The following is a 22,299-nucleotide window of genomic DNA, read 5'->3' on the forward strand; positions in this document are numbered from 1 at the left end:
AAATTGGTAAAAAGTGACCCGAAAGTAATTTAGAATGAAAGCTTAATTTTTTTTCATATATTACAACAGAGTAGTTACTTAAATTAGGCACAACAGGAGATGTACTACGTAGATTTTTCAGCGAAAAATGCTGAAAATACCAGAGACCCGGGTTCGAGTCCTGGTCGAGCCTGCATTTTTCGCTGAAAAATCTACGTAACAGAGTAATTGTTTAGTGTTTTAAAGTACTGAAGCACAAGCAAAAAGGGGGGGGAAGCAATTAAGTGCTAATGTACTTTTCTTTATTTTCACTTAAAGCATTTTCTGTGCAAGTAATTCACCTCCTTTCAAAGTGGGCCTTTACACGATACGGTAGTCAGTCAGCATCTGAAATACAGTTGCGATTCGCTTACATCAAAATTATAATTTTTTTATATTGTGACTAAAAACCCCAAGATTAAAGCGATTATAGTGACCATCAAGGGAACCTCAAAGTATAGGCTTCACACAAAGTATTTTAAGTGCTCGAGGAAAAATTAATGTACCACAATTAATTATTTAACCCACTACCAAACTTTGAGTTGAAAATAATATTGTGCATTTCCATTGCCCGTATGTCGAATGTGTTAAAAATACCATGTCAGGAAATTTAAATACATAACTGTTAAGTATACTCACGAAACAACAGGGGAGAAGAAAAATTAACCTCAAAAATGAAGAAAATGCAATAAAGACGACAAAAAATACTGAAAATGGCCTGAAAAAAAACTCAAAATAAAAGCAATATTTTCTGGTTCTAGCTTATGTGAAACGGACCTATATAAGGTTTAGCATTGTTTTCAAGGTTCAGAAAGAAACATGATTCTTCATCAACTTCCAAGCCATAATTACGACATAAAAATGTAGTGATATATTTTTAGGACAACGTGCTTATACATCCATGTATAGTAAAATGCACTATATTTATATTTATTATACATACAGCAAACATTTTTGCAGAATACATTCACGAGATAATAAATTCCTACAACTTTTTGTGTATTAAGTAATATTGTTGTTATTCGTATAACGGCTTGTTCAATTTTTAAAATCGTATACCTTTGATTTTTATTATACTAGCTGATTGCCCGGCATTGCCTGGGTATTTATTTATCCCAATCTACTATTAGACAGGATTGGATTCTGGATTGATTTGGTGTTTTAAGTCCACTTTATGCACAGTAAGGCTAATTGGGACTGGACCTATAGTTTAAAGTGGGATCCGAACCACTTGTGCCTCCACCGGGTATCGAACCCGGGACCCCTTGATTACAAGGCGACGATGCTACCACTGCGCCATCGAGGAGGCTCTATTAGACAGGAAAATAATGAATTCTAACTATAGTGTAAAATGAACTTGGGAGTTGAACTACATTGGGTGTGTCACTATTCATCTTGGCGAACCCGAAACTTTGAATTCCACACCAATATCGGTCGTTTTCGATTATTTTTACGTCACCCCTTCCCACCCCTAGGTGTGCCAGGGGTGTCTTCGCGTTGAACGGCACTGGGAGTGTCACTATTCATCTTAGCGACCCCGAAAACTATGAATTCCACACGAATATCGGTCGTTTTACATGTCACCCCTTCCCACCATCACCCCTAAGGGTGCCAGTGGTGTCTAGGAGTTGAACGACATTGGGAGTATCACTATTTATCTTAGCGACCGCGAGAACTATTTATTCCACACTAATATCGGTCGTTTTCGATTATATTTACATGTCACTCCTTCCCACCCCTAGGGGTGCCAGGGGTGTCTTGCCCCCACAGTATTTCTTTCCTGATTGTAAGTGATATGTGTACCAAGATTGGTTGAAATCGCTCCAGGTGTTCGAGAGTTATGCTGGAACAAACACACACGCATCCATTTATATATATATATATATATATATATATATATATATATATATATATATATATATATATATATATAATTAAAAGTAAGTTCTAAAAGCAGACTACTTTTATGCTCGAGTTGTGCAGGAGATTCCTGATTTTTTACCTACAAGTTTTTACTACTTGTTATCAGTAGCGGCACGTGCACACCCAAATAAATCGGTAATGCAAATCATTATTATTATACTTATTTATTGAACACACTCTCCTTCTAAAACTTCAATTGTTCTCATGCCGCTCCACCAAGAGAGATGGTGGAGAAGTCTGCGATCAGTGAGATCAACCCGCGTAGACCGAGCTTCTCTCCGGGCTTGAACACAATGTTACTTTCGCTCCCTATGACGCTGTAACGTGTAGCAGTGTTCACGTTACAAGGATGTATATAAACTTAATACTTTCCTTTGTTTGGTATTTATAATTTTTGGGTGTTATTGGTTAATTACCAAGAAAAGTGGAACCCACCTCGTATATAGAGTATACATCCAGATGTTATACCTGCCGCAAAATTAGTTTGGTATTGACACTTGTGAACCACGTGTTGAAATCGGGTCTACGTCACTGCGAGAGGGTGGGTTGCTGGCATGCGAGCCAATCAAAATCTTCCCAGTGCTTCACCCAGGCCCTGGTTACCTAGCAACAGAAAACGTTTTTCTCGTTGTTGCCGCTTATCGGGCGATTCTTCCTGCGATCAGATTTCATGTTTTTGGGAGAGGACGTGTTGATTGTTTGTTGTGTTGCGTTACTGTGATATTTTAACCAGTCCGTTTGTTTAGTGTTTATTGAATTTAGAGTATTCTTTGTTGTATATAGCGTGTTGTTTTAGTGTGTTATTTTTTGTACCAAAGAGGCCATGCACTAAAAGAAAAAGGAATTCTTCTCAAAGGCCAAACGCGAGAGATGGTTTGTTCTGAGCGCAAATAATTTGAGCAAGAGAAAAACAATGGGGGTCGAATCATTTCTGTAAACAAAGTTCTGGACAGGACTGCTGCTGCTTTCGGCGTGTCTAAGAACACTATTGTTACCACAGGGAAAGAAAAATATAATGTGGTAGAAATGAATAAATACATTAATGCGAGGCTTCAAAATTGGAAACCCCAGGAAAGAAGAAAACGCGTGACAAATTTAGATACTTTTCAGCAAGATGCTATTCTCGCCATATTTACTCTTATTATAGGAGGAAAGATCATCCCACTGTTGGGAAACTGCGCGTTTCGTTGAAAGATTCGGCATTTTTTCAAGGTGGGGAAACATCTTTAAGGATAGTCATACAATATCTTGGATTCTCATACAAAAAAAAATAAAATAATGGACGCAAAATAAAGTAAAGTATGGAGGCATATGGGGATGTGGAGGTAAATCTCCACACATTCTCGACCTAGGCCATATTATGGAGGTGATGTGGTTCACCAACCGCCTTTACCACGGGTTTGCCCCAGGCACTCACTTGGGCTGAGTCGACCCCGGAGCCGCTCGGGATATTTGAAAAAGTTCCACAAACCACCGTGGGTCTCACGCGTGAAAGTCAGACGCCCCACCAACTGGACTTTGTGCACATCAGTTGCGGTATAATTGAAAGACGGGCAGACTTTAACGGCGACTTCGGAAAGAAATGATTATTGAAAGTGTATATACAGAATGGATTGAAAAGGTAACCTGTAAACAATGCTCGTTTCATTAATTCGTTCATGTTGTAAGGGAGATGGAAATGAACAGAAAAAACAATAACACATCCATCATTGTTGTCATCATTGTTATTCCATTTTCCTCGAAAAACAATAACACATTTCATCATTGTTGTTCCTTTTCATAACACGTTTTCCTCGACACAGCGTCAGACGGCTGCATTGCGTACTGTACCGCATGATATGGCAACACCGTCACGCTTGTTCCTTCAGCTCTCAATACCAAACTAATTTTGCGGCAGGTATAAATATAAGTTTGTTTCTTTCTGCCAGCAAGCTGAGCTGGAATTTCATTATCGGGGACAACAATGCGAGAAAGCAATCGCTATTGTGTAGAAGCCAGGCAGACTCAACTTTATGTAAACGTTGAAACCGGGGAAAAGACGAAAGATTAGGCTGTCTTCCCCACGCTATATCTGTCGTGTCCCTTGGCGGACAATAATTTAACTAATATCATATTAATCCCTGATTCTTTTACTGCAAGACGGTGTAATCAGAATTTAGTTATGTTAAGGTAAACGAAAGTTATGCCCGCGCAAGACAAAACCTGTATTTAAAGAAATTTTGCTTAACATTTTAACGTTGTAAACTTTCTTTCTTTTCTTTGTTGTCTTTTCGCGTGGCCGATGCAGGGAGAGAGGGGAGTTGGAAGAAGCCATACTCCCTAGTCAAATTAAATGCTGAGTGTAACAATTAAAATTATATTGCATATTTAATATTCACAAAAGGTTAAAAATAGTAATTTCTGCATGTAGCTAATTATGTTCCTCATTGATATTTTATTAATATGTATTTTATTGTAATGTAAAATTGATGTTAAGATAAAAGTTGGAAAATCCTTCACGGCACCGAGAAATCCTATATAAGCAGCGAAGCTCGGTGGTCCGTGGCCTTTTGCATTCGAATTCCAGATAAATACGGAACTCGCATTACCGTCTTTTCTTTTCATACCCGTATTTCTGCGCTTACTTCCACGTCGCTACTAGGAATTAGGTTATTCTGGATTATCGTTAGGACAATTACTTAGCTCTTCTGATCAGAAGGCTTATGTTCTCTCGATTCTATGCTCCTGGTCAGGAGATATAATTGAGAGGATTGTGATTGTCGTAGGATATACCAGAATTCGGGATCGGTCGATAGACTGTTAGTAGTCAACGTTTGTGTCCCTGGTCAGGGAACACCTTTTCTTATTCTGTGGTCACGGATTAATTTTCAGTTCTCTGGTCAGAGGCTGAAAAGAGAAAAGGAAGTTGGATACTTAATCGAATATCGACAGAACCTAGTGGGAAAAAGGATTGTTGATTGCTTATAGAATCTTGGTCAAGATCTATAAGTACATTGAGAACCTTTGACCTAGAATGACCTAGAATTACGAGGGACCTTACATCGAGGATTGAAGAAGCCGGAATAACCCGAACCTTGAGCCGAGGAGACTCAAGCCCCGAAGAGATACTGAGCGTGAAGCCGAGGCTCAATACACCCATCGAACCAAGTACGATCCAGGGCGGACCGTTACAACGCTGTTGCAGCAGTCGCGTAGAGGACGCTGATTGGGTCTTTTTGCTTGAGCGCCGTGTCGGGGGAGGTTGCATCATTTAGGAAAGCCATGAACGCAGCGATCGGTGTGTTAGCAAATGCAGTGTTGCAAACAAATTCCATTGGAGATCGTGTGACGGAGTCGAGGCAACCCATACATCATTGTAAATTGAGGGATATTTTTTAGAAAAGGGAAATTTCGATTGTATATTGACCCTCCCATTCTGTCCCGAGCATGGCAGGGGAAGAAAAGGAGGAAAGAGGGGGAGGGCAACTGAAACCGAAACGGGTGTTTTAAGCATGCCTTTGCTTCGTGCATCTTGACCAAAATAAACGGTCTCTGTGGCGCAGTAGCCGAATTATCAACCGGCGCGGAGGGAGCGTGCATAAATCAGTCAGCTGTTTTGCATTGTATGTCGTCTGTTACTGCGTTGCAAAATTGTTTAGTGCTGTCAAAAGGTCGTCCCTATTTCAGTGCAAAGTGTTTGATTTCATGATGAATAGGGAAACTGTACATAGCAAAAGCGGAGACTTAATATTTAACGTTGTTGAATTTTTGGAGGGAAGTTAGCTACAAAGTCTGTAGCAACTGAAGTAATACATATATCGATACGGCGGAAGGGAAGGAAAAATTCTGAAGTACGAAGCAGAGCATTATGGACTGAGTGAGTACTGTAATTTTCTTTAAGATTTCTTATTCTCTTGATTTCGCTTGATTTGCTTGGTTCGATCAATCTGTCATTAGAAATAAAACACTGCTAGATAGATCACAACTGATTTCCTCCATGTGGTAGTTGGATTTGCTTCCTTGGTGACGCCAATTCTCCGTGTTCATTAATATCAGCGGAGAGGGGAGGAAGTTTTCACGAAATATTTTGCAAATCGACAATGGTATTGATATTGTAGATCGGTATTTCTATGTTTTGAGTGATTTTATCAGGTTATCGAATGCTGAATTATATATTGCACAATAACATCGCTCTTCTCGTGATTGGGTGGATAATTTCCGAAATATTTGAAATTTGTAAAAAAAAATTCGTGTTTAAAAAATCATAAAATGTAACACTGTCGTAGCCTCATTTTCAGAGAAAGGTGATCAAAATTTGGGTTGCCAATATATCAAGCAGCATTATGTACGCAAAAACGGGTGCGAGTATTTCACACGGGTGGTAGGAAGACTTCTGGACGCGAGACTGAAGTGCACACCCATAGAGCCAGACCACGAGCCGCCACTGCTTGTTATTATGGTGACGAAATCAAGTAGTAAGTAAATTATGTTAAATTGCATATTAAAAATCAACAAGGATACATTTTTGTGTGTGTGTGTGTGTGTGTGTGTGTGTGTGTGTGTGTGAGAGAGAGAGAGAGAGAGAGAGAGAGAGAGAGAGAGAGAGAGAGAAAAGGCTCCGGTATATCCAATTGATTAGTGCTCTCACTTTTGGTGCGAGATAACCCGGGTTTGATTTCCGGTGGGAGCTAAAAGAAAAAAAAGAGTTTCATCGTGAAGACAATTTGGAAGCTAATTGAAAAGAAGTAGCGAGCTCCTGTATCGAAAGCCAGAAAACAGCGGTGATTAGACTCGATGCGCACCTTCAACGAAAAATAAGTTTCTTTGATTGCGTTAGTTGGGACGAAATAGTTCCAGAAGTGTCACGACTTTCGGCGAGCAAGTAAATTAATTACATTCAAAATTTAGTTTGCTTCTTTCTAAAAATGCTTGGAAATTTTTACTTGAATTTGGAATATCAATCATTTGGGCTCGAGAATGTTGTTATAGCGTTGCCATGGTGAAATGTGTTCATTTTAAAATATTCTCTGAATCCTTGCAGTGGCCTGTCCATTAATGATCTTACTTTCTTTCAGTCAGTACATGCTTGGTATAGGAAACTCGACGTGGGAGAAATGGGGAGGAATCCGGTGGCAGATGGTCCTGTGTCTGTTACTAGCCTGGATCCTTGTAGCCCTATGCATCATCAAAGGAGTGCAGTCCTCGGGAAAGGTGGTTTACTTCACAGCAGTGTTTCCATATGTCGTTCTCGTAGCATTGCTTGTCAGAGGTTAGTACCTTTAATCCTCTTTAATTTATCAAGCGTAGTGACTATGTTTCAATGGCACCTACAATAATTCGTTTGGGTGGGGTTAAAAGTGTACAGAACACTAGCTAAGATCTATTTCGGTCGTCTGTATACTAAGATCTCTTCTGATATATATCTATCTATATCGTTTTCTCATGTGTCGTCTTGCTTTCTCTAACTTTCTTTCCGCTCATTCTCGTGCTATATCCTTTATCTCCTTCTCTCGCTCTAAACTTTTACTTTTTAGTTTTCTCTCGTTCTATCATTTTGCTTTTACGGTTTTCTTCTCGCTCTTTTACAATTGACCTCCATCTTTCGCCCTTCACCTTCTCTACTCTCCCTCTCTTTTTTTAACTTCCACCTCTTCTCGCTCTTTCTTCCTTCACCTCCTCTTCTCTCGCTTTTTCTTCCTTCACCTCTTCTCTCTCTCTTTCTTCCTTCACCTCCTCTTGACTCGCTCCTTATTGCTTCACCTCCTCTTCTCTCGCTCTTTCTTCCTTAACATCCTCCTTTCTCGCTCCTCCTTCCCTTACCTCCTCTTCTCTTGCATCTTCCTCACCCTCTCTTTCACCCTTCAATTCCTCTTCTCTCTGTCTTTCACCCTTCACTTCCTCTTCCCTCTCTGTCTTTCACCCTTCACTTCCTCTTCCCTCTCTGTCTTTCACCCTTCACTTCCTCTTCCCTCTCTGTCTTTCACCCTTCACTCCTCTTCCCTCTCTGTCTTTCACCCTTCACTTCCTCTTCCCTCTCTGTTGTGCATCCTTCAACTCCTCTTCCCTCTCTGTTGTGCATCCTTCAACTCCTCTTGCCTCTATGTTGTGCACCCTTCAACTCCTCTTCCCTTTCTCTCTGATTTCATCTCTCACTTCCTCCTCTTCGCATTCCCTGTGCCTTTTTTATAAATTTATGTTAAGCGATTAATTGTCGTTTTCGAATCAATTGTCGTTGTTGATCATGTAGCACATTCATGTAGACAGGAGGCTGAGCTAGCATTATTTTGTGGTGGACTAGAACTCACCCTCATCCCCAGGAATTTCGTCAAGGGGAGTGGCTGTAATGAGGGATTGTACCTTCTGTTTTAAAATAAGTCCTACATTTGGTCCTATTTGTGAAGTACCATTTAATGTTAATATTACAATCTGATCAAGATACTTCCAAAACGTTTGTATTCCCCTCCGCAGTAAAAATTATAGATACACGTATTATCCAAAATGTTGCGAATCATCTTAAAGTTTGACATGGGTCTTGTGCAACAATTGTCATCCTAAATGTTGCTTCGGCACAGACAATGGGAACAATGCATGACTGCAGTGCCGGATCTACAAATCTTGCCCCCAAAGGCCAAAATCCAAATGCCCCCCTCTACCTACTTACCTTTACACACACACACATACATATTATGGGTGTGGGTGGGTGTGTGTAGTTCTTGATCTCATGTTGACAAAGTCACATATAATGGCCTAGAGGGTGATTCAAAAGTCCCTTAACACCCCTATAAAAAGTAAATGAGTTAAGCTGTGTACAATTGGTCATGATAGAAACAGATTAGGCTTAGGGGGAACCACATTGGTGTGTTCCGCCATATTGAATTCAACTCAAAAATTTTAAATGGGAAGGGGTGATGTGATGTATATGTGACACTTTTTTATCACACCTGGAAAATGGTAGATTTGTTACAATCATGCAGTCGTAACTTTTCCCTAATGAAAGATAGGTTGAAGAAACCTTCACCACTGCATTTCTCGTGAAATTCTACCCTGATATGATTCTAGTCTGACTGCCACGCGGGAAAGCCAGGGTGGGTGATATAAGGTCGGAATTCTTCCGGCTTTGTCCCAGCATAAAGCGGCTCTAGGGCCCACCCAGCCTCAAATTAAATGATACCCGTCGGGTGGCAAAGCCGGCCGCATCGTGGTGCAGATAACATCACCTTCAAGATATCCGACATGTAAAATATGTACCTAAATGTACCTTCCTGGCACGGCGCTATATGCATAGGGAACTTTACCTTTTTACCTGTACCGCATATATTGTATTATTTTCTGTACCCCTGAGTACCTACTTTTATTTTTTTACATGCGCATATACGAACCCATTACTATAATATGCCAATGGCTGAGGGCCCCCTAAAGGCTGCCTTGTCTCCGCCCCATCCCATAGATTACATTAATAAGGCCTATTGTTTGTACATGTCATTTGTATGCACAAGAATTTTAGAACTCAGGGTTGAGGTAGTTAGTTACATTTTGTCTATTTCGTGTGTGGTTTAAAACAGTCGGGCAATGGAGGAATTTAAGAATCACCCCTCTCAGGGTGGATAAAAATCATAATATTTATTTTAAAAGATATTTTTGATTATTTTTTACTTCAATCGTATCTTCTGATATAAATCGATTTTCTTGATTAAAAAACACTAAAAATTGCTCTTATGCTTTTGGCACCATACATACACAAACATATATACATGAGTGTGTGTGTGTATAGAAAGGCTTTTTCTAGTAAATGGCCCTGTAAAATATTTGAACAATTTGATTAAAACAAATATAAAGTTTGTAAATGCACATTTTTCTGCTTCTGATACTGCATACTTTTCTGCACAAGAAGTTTTATTCCTTGCCTATAGAAGTTGTTATTGAATTTTAAATTGAGAAATGTATGTGTGTTTACAGTTTACATATTACATTTTCTTTCATATGAGCTTCACTCCCATCAGAACATATATTTTGTTTCATTTCTTAGAGCCTAATAAACACTATTAAAGGAATACGAGATTAATGTACTTACACAAAAAGTGATTCCTATATTTAAAATCCTTACGTACATTATACTCTGAATTATTTATTTAAAGTGATTTTAATCAATCGAATTTGCCCCTTTTCCTCGCCCTTCCGATACACGCCACTTGGTTAACACTGAAAATACAAGGTCACTCAATTCACCAAGTCTATTCTGTAGATTTATAAATTGTTTTATACATTATTCGTATTCATGTGTAAGATATATAAAGCGCGACTGACCGAGAACAGCGTCTGAGCATGGAAGAAGTACAAATTCTTGTCGCTAGATGGCAGTAAGGAACTGCTTTTTCATAAACTCAGATTTCTGACTGAATGCTTGCTTATGTATATCGCAAGCAAGAGATACTGCAACAATTTTTTTTTCTTTCTTTTTAACTTATGTTGTTACATAAATATTAATAGTTACATGGAATCACTAAATGAGGGTTTTAATAAGTATGTTTGGTAATTTTACATTCCTTGCTACTTTTATAAGTATATGCTTAAAATATAACAACTAACAGTTCAGTGTAGTACAGAAATTTTTATGACAGGTCAAGACAAAAACTTTGCTCTATTCTTTCCGACTTAAAGCACTAGCAACGACTAATTGAGTGAGTTATTGAACTTGACAATATTACTGTAATTTATTATTATCATTATTGTTGCTGCTGAACGTTGGACTAATTTTACGTATATCTGCCTAAAGCAGAGAAAATTATGTCAACTAGTTCGTGAAGTAAGCTTATTATTATTATTAATTAAAATAATAATCACTACTTGTTGGCTCTTCCTCTTCTAAATCAGTTTTTCGCACCTGGACTTTGTACTTTGAGCTAGGTGGACCCGTAGCTATTGGGTGGAGTGGAGTTGTCCTGGGAACCCAAAGAGAAAAAAGTTGGTCAAGAGCAAAACGTCGCGGCTCTCTGTGTGAAAGTATTAGGTCCTATTAAAGCAATATTATTGCCAACTTGCAAAGAAATAGAGCTTGTTACTAATACACGCATGTAGAACGAAACTTTTTGCAATTTTTTTTGTACTTTCCTATACTAATCCCTGGTATACACATGTCCTGTCTTGTTCGTACATTCTTCAGTTGAATGAAGTGTCCTCTTCCACGTGTAATTTCGAATTTTTGTGCCGGTCCTATATTCTCTCGAAAAAGAAAAATAGTTGCCATGACTTATGTTCCCACACTCGTATGTGCAGGGGTGTCTTAAATTATGAAAACGGCGTTATATACGTTTGGATGAGGCAACAATGCTCTCGGTATTGATTCATCCCAATTATACAGGGTGAGGCAATGAATCGGGCGATTTTAAATACTCCTGACAGAAAACAAAATAATACATAATATACAAGAACACACGCACAATTAATTATCCTCTCCGATGGCGCAGTGGCTGCGTCGTCGCCTTACAATCAAGGGGTCCCGGGTTCTATATCCGGTGGTTCGAACCCCACTTTAAACTGTAGGTCCAGTCCCGATTATCCTTACTGTGCATAAACTGTACTTAAAACACCAACTCAAACAATCAATCATACATAATTAAGACAACATTAACTACATTTTTCATTGAAGAAATACCAAAGAAAAAAACAATCTTTTCATTTGGATTTATTTAAATATAACATTCCTAAGATGACCTCCATTTCGTTCCACATACTGTCCTTTTGGTAGGTTACATATCACATTGCAGCATGGACACAGGAATTTGAGCCACCTCTTCCCGGGGCCCATCGTAACTGATCTAGCTTAAATAAATAACATTGCAGATGTATTTATCCCAACCCTTCTGACTGAGAATGGCAGATAGATGGATAATGATAACTCACCCTGTTCGATATCCCGCACACCTTGTCACCCTCGGTCTTCACCTCGTAGCGATCAACAATCAAAAAGCCCCTTGCCCCTCGATTCTCCTGGTTTTGCCTGGCCTTCACTCACCTCTTCCCCAGGTAGTGTCTTTCCGCTTCCTGTGTAAAACTACCTTTCTGGGCAAAATCCAGCTACAGGTCTGGACAAGATTATGCACGATATCGAGCAGGGATGTTACGCAATTAAGTCCCTTGAGGGGGAGGGGGTTGTTGTTGGAAGACTTTTGTTTTCAAATATCCCTGTCTCCCAAATTCACCCTGAGCGGACACGTAATTACCAATGTTTTTGTAATATCATCATTTACATCAAATGCGCTCTGTGCCCCCGAATTATTTCTATTGCAACAACTAGTTATATAGTAGAGGAAATATACGGTTTCACCCGGAAATAATTGCAACACAAATGTTTTTTGTGCCAGATTGTGCGGAATGGTATAGTGAATAATATATTAAAAATCTGCCATTCAAATGTTTGGGGGAAATCCGCCATCTTGGAAAATGGCGACAGAAGATCAACTTGAAAATTTTTAAAAAATCTCGAAAACTGTGCATTGTACACAAAAAGTGACGATAACCAAAATGAAAGAAAATGTGCTAAATCATGGTTTTTGTTTGATAGAGCTACCATAAATCTTAACTGCATTAGAAAGATTCAAATATTTTCCTTATTTTTGAGAATTAGCGTAAAAGTTGATTTCTGACACACAAAACAGCAAATACGTAAGAAACTATGTCATTTACGTCCTAAAGTCACTGAACCAAATTCATAACTTATGATTTTCTCTAGATATTGGTTTTTGTTTCGTGCCTTTAGAGCCAGGGGTTGAGGTGATATGTAGTTTAATGCAGAGTCATGTGTCTCCCTAAATTTACGTGTTCCATTTCCTATGATATTGTTTAATTGATTGAATGATTTGATTTTTTTAACTTCATTTTTGTGCCACTTTTGGCTAACTTGCGAAGATGGGAATGAGTGATGATATGATAAAATTGATGAATGGACACTCACAAACATCCATGCTCGGGCCGGGATTCGAATCGGAGACCCATGGTATCGTAGCGCGATTATGATATTGATGAGAACGTAATACATTGTTTTATGCAGTGTTTCGTTCACGTGGCGTTTGTTAATGTTATTTTTGTTGTTTAAGAATGTATGCACACATTAGCGGCGATTAGGTGTCTTTACTGTGCGGGGGGGGGGGGAGGGCAAGGATGGTTTACTTTCTACTGACTGCAATTAGAGAGAAGCGTATTGAAAATGGAATTCGGAATTTTGTATTAACAGTGAAAAGATTGTTTTGTCACACCAAGTCAGAAGATTTGGAGGACCAGCCTGGTGTTACCACAGACAAGTTACTTTATACCACACTTGTACAGTGAACTGTGTGGAGCCGTAGAAAAACTGCGAAAGGGATTAAGCGCGAACGGAATAAGCGCGAAAGGTTTAAGCGCGAAATGAAATAAGCGCGAAAGAAACAACCGCGAAACGGATTAATCGCGAAACCAAAATTGAACACTGGAATAAGCGCGAAAGGAATAACAGCGAAACTGATTAATCGCGAAACCAAAATTGAAAACTGGAATAAGCGCGAAAGGAACAACCGCGAAACTGATTAAACGCGAAAGGAACAACCGCGAAACTGATTAAGTGCGAACGGAATAAGAGCGAAAAGATTAAGCGCGAAACGGATTAAACGCGAACAGAATAACCGCGAAGGAATAAGCGCAACAGGTACAAACACGAAACGGATTAACAGCGAAAATTTAGCTTTCGCGCTGAATCCCTTTCGCGGTAGTTCTGGCGACCCAACTGTGTCCCACTTGACGCTTCGCTTTTGGTTGTTCGTTGATTTTGGAAATATTTCCCCCAATTCATGACTAGTCCCTCTACATACTCGCGCTGTAAAAGTAAGTGAAAAATGACTGACTGTAAAAGACCGTCAATTTCAATTACCATCCAACTACAAACTACTGAAAAGTAGAGGAAAGTGACCAAGGTAGGACTCTTGTTTTGTTTTTCATCCCTGGTGTCATTATGGCATATTATTTCTATTAGACATTTAATAAAATGGGTTCTTTGATATGTTTGCTAACGTTTTTAGTAACTTAATCCACCTCAAAGCGCATGATGCTTTGCCAGTAAGCATTTCTGTAAAAAGGGACGAAACGTAACAACGGAGAAAAAATGACCAAACGCGGACCCCTCCATTAACAAGTTCCAAAATTTGGAAAACACGCAAAGAAATGTAAATATATGATATGTAGTAAATACATTACATTTATTGAGCTTGCATAATTAATATAGATGTACAAAAGTAATGTAATATAAACTACCAATATCCTAACTGCATCAATCGCCCCATTTGTTGGACATCCCACCTTCTCCCACCTGCATTGCTTTTCCCTTGAACACCTGAAACAATATGTAAAAGGACTTTACTAAAGAGTAACGACCCTTTGCTTCAATTACAATTGTAATTTTAGGCATTAAGGGGTCCTACTTAAGGCATTTTACTAGTCTGTATGTAAGACAAAATACTCGAAAGTAAATTTGAATTCTGTAGGCTTCAAAATGTGTGTTTTATATTAAACATGTGCTTAATAATCCAAGCGCCATCTTCACTTCTCATTCTAACACAGAGAAATGACGTCATGAATGAGCCTACGCTCTCGACAAAAACGGATGCATTCTTTCTTTTTTTAATTTAGCAGGCATGATGTTAAATTTTAACGTTAGAATATTGTTAGTCTTAACACTTAGTAATGTGCATTAAACTTTCAGGGGCCACGTTAGAAGGAGCCTACGACGGCATTCTCTTCTACATCACGCCCAAGTGGGAGACGCTGAAGGACGCTAAGGTGTGGGGAGACGCGGCCTCTCAGATCTTCTACTCTCTGGGTCTCGCCTGCGGGTCTCTCATCACCCTCTCCAGCTACAGCAAGTTCAACAACAACTGCCACAGGTATGCACTGCAATTATACAGTTTTGAACGTTCTTTGTTCAATGTTCTTCCAGTTACCAATAGGTATGTACGAGGGACGTTCCGAAAGTACGTTTCGTCATTTTTTCCACAGGGAAGCTTTATTACAAACTGAAGAATACAATGTCATAATAAAATACAGTCCTTTGGCTATTTTTCCATATAGTCGCCACTGACATTGATAAATTTGTCGTACTGTGAAATCAATTTGAAGAAATCCTCCTGGTAAAAATCGGTGCCCAGCGATCTAGGAAGTTGTTCACAGCCTGTTGCACTTGTTTGTTGCTTTGTTGTGACGTCCCGATAGTGCTCACTTCAACGTAGGAAAAAGGTGGAAGTCTGATGTGGCAAGATCGGGGCTGTAGGCCGGGTGATTCAATCTCTCCCATCCCAGACGACGAATGTGTTTTGCAGTGACCCTTGCTGTGTGGGGTCTTCCATTGTCGTCCAAGAACAAAACCCCTCGACTCAAGAGCCCTGGTCTCTTGCGTCGAATGGCGGACTTCAGTTTGCTTAGTGTGTGGCAATTAGAGGCCTGCATAGTCTGCCTTTTACCTACCCACTGCCCGCTAGCCCGCGAGGACTGGTATACCTGCTCGCCTGCCCACGGCAACGAGTCGACTTGCGTCTTTACCCGGGTTCTTGGTATTCAAGGCGCTCTGCGCTTACCAGATAACTGGGCATTCAACAAGACCCGGGCGCCTGCAAAACCTGCTGGAAGGAAACAGCCCTCCGGCAGCGTGTCGCTCCAGGTGTTTCATCACCACGTGGACGGCTGCAGCCAGTGTTGCCTACTTACGTAGCTCCTAAATCCTACGAAGTCCTAGGAGGAGCTCTCTCCTCCAAGGAGAATTTATATACTTAGCGATTTCAGTTCAGCGTAAGCAGTTTTTATCTTATTGCCAGGAAATGCACGCAATATTACAGCTTCATTTATCTAAATGAATGATCGAGCAAACAAAAATCTCCTCACTGAAAACTAATTGTTTTTCATTGCATGGTGCCTTAACCAGGCACGCAGTGGCGCAACCAGAGGGGGCAGGGTGCATTGCTCACAACCTTGGACGGAAATTAAGTCTAGCGGAGGGGTCAGGGTGGGGGTCAAACATTAAAATACAAGAAAAAACAGGCTGGCAGAATTTAAGAGTAGCAAGGCTAAAGGGTACTCAAGATGGAATTAATTTTCATATTTTTCTTGCATTTTCCTTCCAGACGGCCAAGGGCACCTGCAGAGGGGGAATGGAGGGGTAATTGCAACCTCTTGATTTCAAATTTTATGAAAGTAGAAATATATTATAAAATATTATACAGTCTCATCAAGTTCAATGCCGTAGCAAAGGGGTAGCGGGAGTCGGCCCTGAGCTCCGACCGATCTAAGTGAGAAAAGTTTTAAAACAGAGAATGCTATGGCGGCCCGTGATATTATTTGCTATTAATGTTGGTTTGTTACGACTTGGGTGAATTGATTATGTATTACGTCGCTCCATGTGAAAAGAAAATATTGTAGATGGAAATTTTACATGCCATTTGTATGTACATTCGGAATGCATTTATCATGCACTTTCTTTCTTTCAAAAACAGTTTGTGTGCTTGTCTTCCATTATTAGCTAATGTGAAATTGACGTGTAGAAAAAAAAAAATATTTCTAATCCTCTGTTTCAACACAAATGCGTGAGAACCGACTTCTACCCCCTTTTTGCATGATTTATGAGGATAATAATGCCTTTCATGCTACTTTATTACTATTATTGTGATTGTTGTTGTTGGCACGTTTATCCAAGTACTTGCCCCCCCCCCAAACGATGGTAACGGCAATGCCCCTGGCTGGCTACGGCCCTGGTGTTCGCAGTAGAACAGTGTGTTGTTCCACTCGCGACCTCAGCGTCGAACGTGACATGTTTCAGCCCTGCCCTATATCACTATATATACGTATATTGGTTGTTTACGACATATACTTATGGATCCTGTGCCACGGAAAACCTATTTCAATGTGTGTGTGCGGGGGGAGGGTACCAACATTCGTAAATCTAATTTCATTGGTGATGTGGCTTACGAAGCATTGAGTTCCCTTTTTTAAGTAGTGAAAATCTATTGCAGTTGGCAACACTGCAGAACGGTGTGGGCCCGGTGCAGTTTCTACTCGAAGCAACTACGTCATGCAGAGGGAGGGGCGTGCAGTTGATTGAATGAACGCACTGAGACCTACTAGGTATCTTACGACTGCGGGTACCCGGCGGGTTTTCAATACCTGCCAAGAACGATCTGGGCAGATGGTCAGGCAAGGTGCTCAAGCGAGGGTGTTGCGCAGGGTGCATGGCATTTCAGAAGCGATGTCTCGCGAACGGGTCTGCTACAGGTCTTGTGCAGGCCTCTGGACTGGCAATGACAGAACGCACTTCCATTTGTGACCACGTTTCCAGCACACGTCTTTCTGCCAGACTGGTTTGCACTCGAATGAGCTCGGGCACGTCGGTCTGCTGTTTATCTCTATTCTTCGGCACTCTGCGCATGCGCCATCGCTTCTCTGCCCTCGCTCCTCCCGTCGTGAATTCAGGAAAAATTGTATTTTGTTCTCTCACTTTGTAATACATCTTCCCTGTGAAAAAATGACGAAACTTACTTTCGGAATGTCCCTTTTAGGTTTCAGTGTCGTCATTGTCTGCGATTCTCCCTGCCACGAGTGAGTATGTAAATATTAATACAATTAAATCCGATAAACTGGTCCTAAAGCAGGTGTATGTACCACAAGGTTCAATTTTGGGGCCAGTTCTATTTCTACTTTACATAAATTATCAGAAACTTTTATCAGTTTCTCAAACAATACTTTATGCAGATGATACAAATGTCATCTTAAAAAGCATGGAGTATGGACAAACTTAGCTGTACCTCCTCCCCCAAGCAGCAATATAATAATCATACTTAATACTGAGCCACAAACTGTAAATATTTACTGGAGAAATGGGAGATCGACAATTTCTATTGTTACTCAATTACCGTAAAAATGACTAACCCTTTTTGAAGTACTATTTGCTACTATCACATAGTTAACCATAATTTATGTAAATTTAGTTATTCGGTTTTAAAAATAATATGTTCATGGTGCCCACGACTGAAATTTATAATCATTGTCCCTTTTTCTTGCAAGATAAATTAGGTTACCGACGCCATGTTCTCTACCCATAGCACAGAGAGGTGACTACATGTATGCACCTGTGCTGCTTCTGGTTGCATCCCGTTTTGTAAATTAAGAGGTAGACTGTTAAATTTTACAGTAACGTCTAACAGGTATTAAATGTAAACGACTTTTTTTAAATGTCATGGAATCACTATTGTTATTTTGCGCATGTTATTATCAAGAAGTAAGTAACTTTTGGCTAAGCAAATGGCTCTAAAAACTGTCCCATACCTCATGCTACAATGTTCGAAAGTGGAACTAGTACAATTTGATTAGAGATGGCAAGCTGTATCTTTGCTGGTGAATCAGGCCCTTAGCCAAGCAGGGTCCATGCCCTCTCGGCAGTACCGTCAGCCACCTTAATATTAGATAAAACTATTTTGTATAATTTGTTTGCAGTGAAGAGTGAAAATGTAGACAGCAGATATTATTTTGCTCACAACTTGGTGAAGGATAAATCCACAGAACATGAACAGTAGCTATTTCATCCGTTCACCTTGTTTGAGCCGGTCTAAATAGCGGAAAATATTTAGAAGATTCTCAAGACTTAAGAAAGTTCTTTAATATGGGTGCTCCTTTACCTGTACCTTCGCTGCCCCCTGTTGCGGCCTCCTGTTTAGGCAGAAATCTGTGACTTCCAAATGCGTCAAAGGCCAACAGCTCCCCAAGTTTTGGGAACTAGGAGACGTTTTAATGCTTCGGTAAGGGGTGGAATGTACAGTAGGCACTATTATTGAATATTGCGATTTGTTTCTTGTGTGATATAAATATCTGTACTATGAAAAGTAGTATGGAATGTATAGTAAGAGATGTCAGTCGCAGTCAAGTAACACTTCAAGAGATGTTTTAAAAGATATGGAATAAAACCTGTAAAAACTAAATTCTATGTTTACTTAATGACCCACACACACAGATAATTGATCCTCATTTAATAATGTTAAACTTTTGAAAAATGGATTTGGCTTACAAAGGCACCTTCCTCTGATATCTCGTGAGCCTCCTCTGGAGATCAATTCTGGCTACGGGCCTGTGGTGAACCATGACTAAGCCCGGCTGCACAATAGCGAGGAGAGAAGATACAGGCACTGCGCGTCATTTTCCTGTTACATTTCTCTCCCTCTGCGTGAGGTAGCAAAGGTCACCAACAAAGATACAACTCGTATACTCTAGATATTAACCTACAAATATTAGTTAGGAATCCAGGTTGGTGCCTGTGGTTGTCTTTCTGTGTATTCCCTGACACTCAATTGTCAGTTCCGATCAACGAACTAAGTACAAAATTGATTAGTCAAATACAGTGGCGGCGATTGGATTCCAAAACCGGGTGGGCAAGGTGCCAAAACTGGGGGGGGGGCAAAGACAGTATATTTCCCTTTGTAGATAAGGTTTAGCATAGTGCGGGGTCAAAAGTGGCGAAATGTGGGGGACAACTGACCCCCCCCCCCCCGTAATCGCCGCTACTGGCCGAATAGATACAATGGAAATTGCTTGTGCCTGAATAATCCGATAACATCAAAATCTTTGCTCCTGCTAGGAAGATAATTCAAAATAACCTGCAAAATGTATCAGGTGGTTATAATTAAAGTGACGGTGTTCAGAGTGGTACAGCACGGGCTGTAATGAGAGTAGCAGTCTCAAACTTCGTAGATATGCTAATGAAGCAATGCGCTCGCGAATTATGAAAAAAAAAAAAAAAAAAAAAGTTCCAATTCTCGCCACCAGGGTAAAAAACGGCGCTGTAAGCAGTCAAAACGTGGAATTTTCCATAACTCTGACGTCAAAGTCGGTGAAATTGCCTAACCATTGTGTGAGCTCCCTGGTTGTTGTTGGTGACGCTTGTTGCTTTTTCCTTTAGTAATGTTCATGTAATTCGAATAGTGAAATTGTAGCAATATTTTATTACAAGGAGTATTGTTTTCTGCGATTTATAGTGTTTTTCCTGTAACTATACCAAGTTTTGACTGCTTACAGCGCCATTTTTTACCCTGGTGGCGAGAATTGGAACTATTTTTTTTTTTTTTCATAATTCGCGAGCGCATTGCTTCATTAGCATATCTACGAAGTTTCAGACTGCTACTCTCATTACAGCCCGTGCTGTACCACTCTGAACACCGTCACTTTTATTATAACCACCTGGTATATTTATAAGAATGAGATTTCCATAGTCGCAAAATGGTGACCTGAAAGATTTGGTAAGCACTAAACTAAGAAGGTAAATCATTACCCCTTGCACAATTGTTTTTCGTGAAGGCATATGGGGTTGGAGGTACGAGCTCGACACATTCACAATGTCACACATGTCACAATGTCGCCGCCTTTACGCCTCCAGGTACACATTTAGCAGAGGCTGGATGAACCCTAGAGTCGCTCTATGGAGGAATATTACTGGAAGTATCCCTACCTGAAATCAGTCACCCCGAGAATCGAACCCGACTCTCCCTTGTAACAGTCGGACGCATAACAGACTGAAGGACCACTGCCCTCACTAAGCAATGTGCAAATATGAAACCATGAAACCTTTGGCTAAAATGACGATGATTTCCAACACCCCTAATTCTCCTGTCTTTCTTCGCAGGGATGCGCTGATCGTGTCCATGGCCAACTGCTGCACGTCGGTATTCGCTGGCTTCGTCATCTTCTCCATCCTGGGCTTCATGGCTCTGCAGCTCGGGGTCCCCGTGGACGAGGTGGTGAAGTCGGGCCCCGGATTGGCCTTCATCGCTTACCCGGAGGCTGTGCTGAGGATGCCCTTTCCGCAACTGTGGGCCATTCTCTTCTTCCTCATGCTCTTCACGCTAGGACTCGACAGCCAGGTGAGGTTTTTGGATATACCTATTCTTAACTTTGAAGATTGCTTATCAATGTCTATTGTTTCAATTACATTGCTTTCATCGCGGATTATTTCTTCCAATTTCTCATGTTTCAGCTATGAAATTTGCTTCTTCATCACTTTTTAGTGGTTTCCTCTTTTTCTTTATTTTACATTTTTTCCTAAATTTTTCGTTTTTCCTTTAATCGTACACTTTCGTTTTTCCTTTATTGTCTATTTAGGTTTTTCTCCTTTCATCGTCAATTTTTCTCTTTCCTTTCACAATCCTTTTTTGGTTTTCCTTTTCACAATCCTTTTTTTGGTTTTCCTTTTCACAATCCTTTTTTTGGTTTTCCTTTTCACAAACCTTTTTTTTGGTTTTCCTTTTCACAATCCTTTTTTTGGTTTTCCTTTTCACAAACCTTTTTTTGGTTTTCCTTTTCACAATCCTTTTTTTCTTTTTGGTTTTCCTTTTTGCAATCCTTTTTTTTTGGGGGTTTTCCTTTTCGCAATCCTTTTTTTTTTTTTGGTTTCCTTTCACAATCCTTTTTTTTTTGTTTCCTTTCACAATCCTTTTTTTTTTGTTTCCTTTCACAATCCTTTTTTTTTTGGTTTCCTTTCACAATCCTTTTCTTTTTGTTTCCTTTCACAATCCTTTTTTTTTTGGTTTCCTTTCACAATCCTTTTTTTTTTTGGTTTCCTTTCACAATCTTTTTTTTTTGTTTCCTTTCACAATCTTTTTTTTTTTTTTTGGTTTCCTTTCACAATCCTTTTTTTTTTGTTTCCTTTTCACAATCCTTTTTTTTTTGTTTCCTTTTCACAATCCTTTTTTTTTTGTTCCCATTTCACAATCCTTTTTTTGGTTTTCCTTTCATTGTACATTTTCCGTTTTCGTCTAATTGTACATTCGAAGGAATTCTGTTTTATAACGTTTTCCTTTTCCTCATCTTAGTTTTCCTTTCCTCCAATTTTCTGGATAATCTTATTTCTCTTCTTACAGTTTGTCTAAACTCTAAGGCTGAGCTGATAACCAGTTTGAACCGAAACCAATACCAGTACTCTTATCGATTCCCACCACGATGCTTCAATTGTAACAATTGAAAACTGTTCAAAATATGGATTAACATTAGTGAGTGGGTAATCTACTTCAATTAGAAGCATCACTTTACCAGAGCTTTGCTTTCAAATATTAAAAGAAACTCTCATGTAATTACAAAATAGATTTTTTTCCACATAGGTGGTTCAATTGAAAATCTGACCTTTCATAACTTCCAGGATAATTAAACTCGCGGCATTTTTATTGACCCAGCGAAAGATCAAAACGCCAGAAGAGTATCGGTAAATATAACACAACCTACACTTTCCGACACATCGGCTCAACCCTACCAAATAACCTAAGGGATATCTTTTAGGTACCTTTCTTCTATTTTGCCAAATCCTTGCCTTCATACCGATCGCTTGGATTCATC

At 39.8% G+C, this 22,299-nt stretch overlaps 1 protein-coding gene across 1 annotated transcript in view; it reads left to right on the top strand.

Annotated features, from left to right (window-relative positions):
* The window catches only part of LOC145988000 (sodium- and chloride-dependent glycine transporter 1-like), a 55,066-nt gene that overhangs the window by 21,013 nt on the left and 11,754 nt on the right, over positions 1–22,299 (top strand). The window contains exons 6-8 of the mRNA XM_083122838.1: positions 6,996–7,189; positions 14,648–14,828; positions 20,597–20,834. Coding sequence (XP_082978964.1) covers positions 6,996–7,189; positions 14,648–14,828; positions 20,597–20,834 — 613 coding nt within the window. The remainder of the gene's footprint in view (positions 1–6,995; positions 7,190–14,647; positions 14,829–20,596; positions 20,835–22,299) is intronic.

Source organism: Lepisma saccharinum, chromosome 5, assembly GCF_977018435.1.
Source record: "Lepisma saccharinum chromosome 5, izLepSacc3.1, whole genome shotgun sequence".
NCBI classification, from domain to species: domain Eukaryota; kingdom Metazoa; phylum Arthropoda; class Insecta; order Zygentoma; family Lepismatidae; genus Lepisma; species Lepisma saccharinum.